Source organism: Dipodomys ordii, unplaced genomic scaffold (genome assembly GCF_000151885.1).
Source record: "Dipodomys ordii isolate 6190 unplaced genomic scaffold, Dord_2.0 Scaffold152, whole genome shotgun sequence".
NCBI classification, from domain to species: Eukaryota; Metazoa; Chordata; class Mammalia; order Rodentia; family Heteromyidae; genus Dipodomys; species Dipodomys ordii.
In genome coordinates this window covers 5,594,511-5,600,438 of record NW_012267368.1, presented here as the reverse complement: position 1 = coordinate 5,600,438, position 5,928 = coordinate 5,594,511, and the positions used below count along the sequence as shown (strand labels likewise).

At 41.6% G+C, this 5,928-nt stretch overlaps 1 protein-coding gene across 1 annotated transcript in view; it reads left to right on the top strand.

The window, feature by feature from the left end:
* Window positions 1-4,953, top strand: part of Lmbrd1 (LMBR1 domain containing 1) — a 75,036-nt gene extending 70,083 nt beyond the window's left edge. Inside the window, exons 15-16 of the mRNA XM_013032265.1 lie at window positions 4,251-4,342; window positions 4,500-4,953. Of these exons, the coding sequence (XP_012887719.1) occupies window positions 4,251-4,342; window positions 4,500-4,616 (209 nt within the window). The 3' untranslated portion in view covers window positions 4,617-4,953. The remainder of the gene's footprint in view (window positions 1-4,250; window positions 4,343-4,499) is intronic.
* Window positions 4,954-5,928: the final 975 nt, after the last annotated feature.

The following is a 5,928-nucleotide window of genomic DNA, read 5'->3' as shown; positions in this document are numbered from 1 at the left end:
TCTGGGCCTGGGCGCTGTCCCTCAGCTCTTCAGCTCAAGGCTAGCGCTCTACCACTTGAGCCACAGTGCCACTTCCGGCTTTTTTCTTTTTGCTTATATGGTGCTGAGGAATCGAACCCAGGGCCTCAGGCTTGCAAGGCAAGCGCTCTACCACTGAGCCAACTTCCCAGCCCTCCAACTTTAATATTTTTGACTATACCCTTTAGATATTTTTGTTTTGTTAAAAAGGTAAACTATACTGTTAAGACTAAGAGGTTAAACATTGATAATTTAGAATTCACTAAACCACACCTACATACATACATACATACAGTCTCTATAGGTATTGTGCCAACATGTTGCCTATACTACCTTTTAATAAGTTTTATATGGCCAGTTAGTTATATAAATGAAATTAGGAACATTTTAGCACCTTAAAAATCCTTTAAACTTAGTTAACTATAATCAGATTTTAACACCAACTATACTGGTCCTTAAAAATGATTACCCATAATGCTACTCAGGAAGCTGAGATCTTCGAATCATGGTTTTGAGGCCAGCCCCCAGAGAAATCTGTATGACTTTTATCTCCAGTTAAATCTACAAAAGTGGAAGTGGAGCTGTGGCTCAAGTGGTGAGCTCCATGCATTGGGCTCTCATTCAACATTTTATACTCATGAGTTTATGTCCTAGTAATGGGGGAAAAACTTTAAAATTTGTTAAGTAAAAAAAAAAATCTGTTTTTATAAGCATCTTACAATTCACATATTCTTAAGATACAATGAAACTTTACAATGGAATTTTCTTGATCTTCCATGCCATGTTCTTCACTTCTTTTCCCTTCACCTGCAAAAAGTAGTGATTTAGTGATATGACAGATAGGCACACAAGTCTGGATTTTATTAGGTATTTCCTTATTTCCTGCACTCCTACTTATTTGAGTGTATATGCTAGTTTTTCCAGTCTAATCTGTCTGAGTTTCATGTGCTCTAAATACATTGGATATTAAAGCAGTGATTAATGAGGATTTATCTCCTGGAAGTCTTGGGCTCTGACTTCCTCTTTGTCCCTATCCCTGGTCATATTTCCTAGAAGTCTCAGGCTCTTTTCCTATCTGTCCTGTCCCTGGTTGTATTTCCTAGAAGTCTCAGGCTCTTCCTCCTCTGTCCCTGTACCTGTGGTGTTGTCTTGGGTGGTCTTGCTCTAACTTGCTTGCTGTTTATCCCCTGCCCCATGTTATTTGCTTTCTTAAGCCACTGAAGTGAAGCTTTTGGCACAGTCAACACAACTAAGACATGAATGACAGAGTAAACCCAGCTCTGTTGTTGGGGATCAGAGGGGAGGAGGGAAGAGCAGAAGGCAAAATGAGGGTGAACATGACTAAAGTCATTTGTGTAAATGGAAATAGAACAGTGAAGCCTGCTGGAATGGTTTTAGAAGGGCGAGTGAATTTAATCAGGTTACATCTGTTCGAGGTCACAGTGAAACCCACCTCTGTATGCTAATCAAAGGGGATAAAGAAGCCTGTAAGTAATTCTCCTGAGTTTCACAGTATAGTCCAAGCTCCAGGTGTCTTCTCCTGTAAGGTGCATGCATTTCTTATAAATACTCAGTAGCATCCAGCAGTGGGAAGACCTTAACCAGAAGCCAAAGTTAGTGTGGCGTGGAAACCATTACATATAAAGTGGCATCCAAGTGGTCCAGTCATTGACCAAGAGTTTTAGCACTAGGGAAACAAAGCACTGTTTTATTTACATTACTCTCCATGGCACATGAGTTTTCTCAAATGCCTTTGGAGTCTATGCATATACAATGTATTTGTTTACTAATATGCACAAATGTAAAGCACAGTTATAAATTGGTTTCAAGTGAATATCATGATCCAGTTGTGGCTTGTATCCACACTATTTTTGAAAAGTACATTTAAAGTAAAAGGTAGTTTTATTACAGTGGCTAATCAGTTATCTTAGTGACAGTCAGCATATATTAAAAAACGATGTATAACAAATTGTTTAAAAGGTGCCAGTGGTTCATGCCTGTTATCCTAGCTAGGAGGCTGAGATCTGGAGGGTCACAGTTCTAGGCCAGCCTGGGCAGAGAAGACCAACAGACTCTGTCCCCAAAATACCTAGCACAAAATAGGGCCAGAGGCATGACTCATGTCAGCTGAGCAAACAAGCTGAGCTGGCTCATGATCCTAAGTTCAACTCCCAGTACTGCCACACAAAAAAAGAAAGAAAAGGAAGTGAAAAATCCAAAGTACCAATTAGCAATAAAAGCTCTTTTTGCATGACAAAATGGTCCAATTGCCTTTTCTGTTGTCATTTTTGTGATTAAGGAGAAGGGATGTTTTGCATTGTATTCTTCTTTTTGTCCCTGAGAAGCCCTTTTTCTTTTTCTTAGTGCTAGTAGTGGAGTTTGAATTCAGTGCCTCATGCTCTTATCTGGCTTTTTCACTCAAGGTTGGTGCTCTACCACTTTAGCCACACTCTTCCTTCTGGCTTTTTGCTGGTTAATCGGAGGTAAGGGTCTCATGGATTTATTTGTCTGGGCTCTCTCAGCACGGCCCTCCTCAGATCTTAGCCTTCTGATATCTTGGATTGGAGATGTGAGCCACCTGCGCCTGACTGGGTACTCACTTGCCTCTTCCACTGTAGGACTTCTTCTGTATAGTCTCTTTGTCATTGTTAATGTTCAGTCTTCAGTTTAATTGGAACATTCACGTGTCCTTTTTGAGTGACATCTGTCAGGTGGCTCCAGACTTTAAACATGATCCCTAACTGGAATAGTTCATGATTTACATGTACAGATATCTAGAAAGATCCTTAGAACTCCAGTGGCCCAGGAGAGCAGCTAGGAGCTGGCAGATGTTAAAGAGCAATACCACCTTCTTCAGAGTGGACCCCTTGAATATAAAATATGTGGGGGTGCTGGCCATGACTCCCCAGGGGCTACTCTCAGTTTATGAGTGTAACCCAATACAGTCACTTGTCAGAATACAATGTGGTGGAGGCAGAAGGATGGTGGTGAAGACTAGCTCCTGTGTGAAGCCGGAATCCTGGCTTCAAGGCTTTTTTATTTTCCTACCAAACTAAATATTCCTTCTAGACTATCCTGTGGGTGAAGAGTATAAACAATGTCAGGAAGCCGGGCACCAGAGGCTCACGCCTGTAATCCTAGATACTCAAGAGGCAGGGGTCTGAGGATCATGGTTCCAAGCAGCCTGGGCAGGAAAGTCTGTGAAATTCTTTATCTCCAAGAAACTACTCAGAAAAGGTTAGAAGTGGTGCTGTGGCTCAAGTGGTAGAGCGCTAGCCTTGAGTACAAAGAGCCTCAGGGACAGTGCCCATGCCTTGAGTTCAAGCCTCAGGACCAGCATTTAAAAAAAAGAAGAAGGGCTGGGAAGGTGGCTCAGTGGTAGAGTGCTTGCCTCGCATGCCTGAGGCCCTGGGTTCGATTCCCCAGCACCACATAAGCAAAAAGAAAAAAAGCCGAAAGTGGCGCTGTGGCTCAAGTGGTAGAGTGCTTGCCTTGGCTGAAGAGCTGAAGGATAGCGCCCCGGCCCAGAGTTCAGGCCCCACAACCGGACCCCCCCCCCCAAAAAAAAAAGAAGAAGAAGAAAAGACAAAGATTACAATGGGGACATTCCTTTTTTTTTTTTCAGTCTTTGAGTAGTTGTACAAAGGAGGTGCCTGTAACAGCAGGTTATGAATGCAGTGCATCTTGATCAACACTTCACCCTCTTTTACCCAAACCTTCCCTTTTTCTTAATTTTGTGGTATATTCTTGACTGTATTCTTCCACTCCCCTTTCCCTTTCATCCATCTGTATGGAAGTGATTGAGATGGCTTTGGAGAGGCCTAGAGTGTTGTCTACTCTCTTATTCATGATGGGCTGTTATTTGGATTCTTAAATTTTTACAAAGAAATTTTTTTTTGTTTTTATTATTGTTGTTGTTGGTTGTAGAGCTTGAACCCTGGCCCTGGGTGCTGTCTCCGAGTTCTTCAACTCAAAGAAAGTGCTCTACCACTTGAGCCACAGCACCACTTCCAGTTTTCTAGTGGTTTATTGGAGATAAGAGTCTCTCGGGCTTTCCTGCCCGGGCTGACTTTGAACCGTGATCCTTAGATCTCAGCTTCCTGAGTAGCTAGGATTACAGGCGTGAGCCACCAGCACCCGGCTTCAAAGAAATGTTTTGAGATTCAGAACAAATTATCATATTTAAGAAAGAAACCACCTGACCTCAATTCTTTTATTTGCTTTTATTATAGATCAATGTACAGTAACTCGGACCTATCTGTTCCTTCACAAGTTCTGGTTCTTCAGCGCAGCATATTATTTCGGGAACTGGGCCTTTCTTGGGGTAAGGATGGACAGCCCTCCGTGCAGTGAGATGTGAACATTCCTTCCCTGTGTCTTCATAGTTCCTCTGTGTCCTGGCGGTTTGTTGACATTGGAAGGAATTGCTTCTGAGCAGTTTTGGATTTGAGACATAACAGGTGGCTGGTTTTCATCTGCAGGTGTTCTTGATTGGCTTCGTTGTGTCCTGCTGTAAAGGGAAGAAGTCTGTCATCGAAGGAGTAGACGACGACTCAGACCTGAGTGATGAGGACGAGCCCTCTGTCTACTCCGCGTGACTCCGGCCCCTGGTGTGGAGGAGCTGATAGTGTCTGTCCTGCATTTGGAAGTCCTGACGTAACTTTGATGAGCTCTCTGGCTCATTTAAAGTGAGAGAGCATGGCCAAGAAAAAGCTATATTTTTATGTTTTCTGAGATAACATTATTGTATCATAGATTAACACTGAAAAGTATTATAACAATTCTATGTAAATACAGAACTACTGGCTTTGTGAGAGAAGTTTGTGGAAGGACTTTTTTCTTTAATGTATAATAGTATTGAATTGATTAAAATCCTCAGAATTAATCTCTTCATTGCTTTTTCAAGCATAATAAATTACTTGTATCAGTGCCTTACAGTCTCCAGAAAAATGTTGAATCTCAAAGTATCTGTGTCCCATCGTCTGAAGTAATACCGCAGGATAGCTGATGAGTAAATGCCACTCCCATTTGCAGTGTGTTGTCAGTTTGATACATAATCGTAAGTGTCCTTCCAGTTTCATACTCACACAAATTCAGTCTGCGCCAGGCCATGGCATCTAAGGTACATTGTAAGTGACATTGTTCAAACACGGGTCCCTTGCCTGTCCTGCCACTCCAGAAAAGCATTTGTGTGTATTGCTGGATGTAGCATTAACTTTTGAGATGACCTTTGCATTCCAGCATAAGTGGATACATTGAGAATACTTGTACCAGCTGGATGCCAGTGGCTCATGCCTTGTCATCCTAGCTACTCAGGAGGCTGAGATCTGAGGATCACGGTTCAAAATCAGCCTGGGCAGGAAAGTTCATGACACTCTTATCTCCAATTAACCACCAGAAAACCAGAAGTAGAGCTGTGGCTCAAGTGATAGAGCACTGGCCTTGAGCTGAAGAGCTCAGGGACAGTGCCCAGGCCAGGCCCAGAGTTCAAGCCCCATGACTGACAAAAAAAAAAAGATAGTTGTTCATGAAAAACTCAATTACTGGTCATTTTAATATCTGGCATCATACAGAGATTTCTTTAAGGATTTGAAATTTGTGTAAGCTATAGTCAAAGCTATGTAACATCCATAGAGTTTCTGAACACATTCTGTATAATAAAAAAATTCTTAAGTGGTTAATTTATAAGCATAAAACAGAACTCATTAAAAATTACAGCATTTTCCTTGAAGTGAAATTCTCTTAAGCTTCTGAAAAATACTGGAAAACTAACAACCATCTCCAACTACATATCCTGTCCTTTAAAAAAATGTTTTAATTTTATTATTATAATAAAGGTGATGTACAGAGGGGTGATAGTTACGTAAGTCAGGCAATGAGTACATTTCTTTTTGGACAGGGTCACCCCTT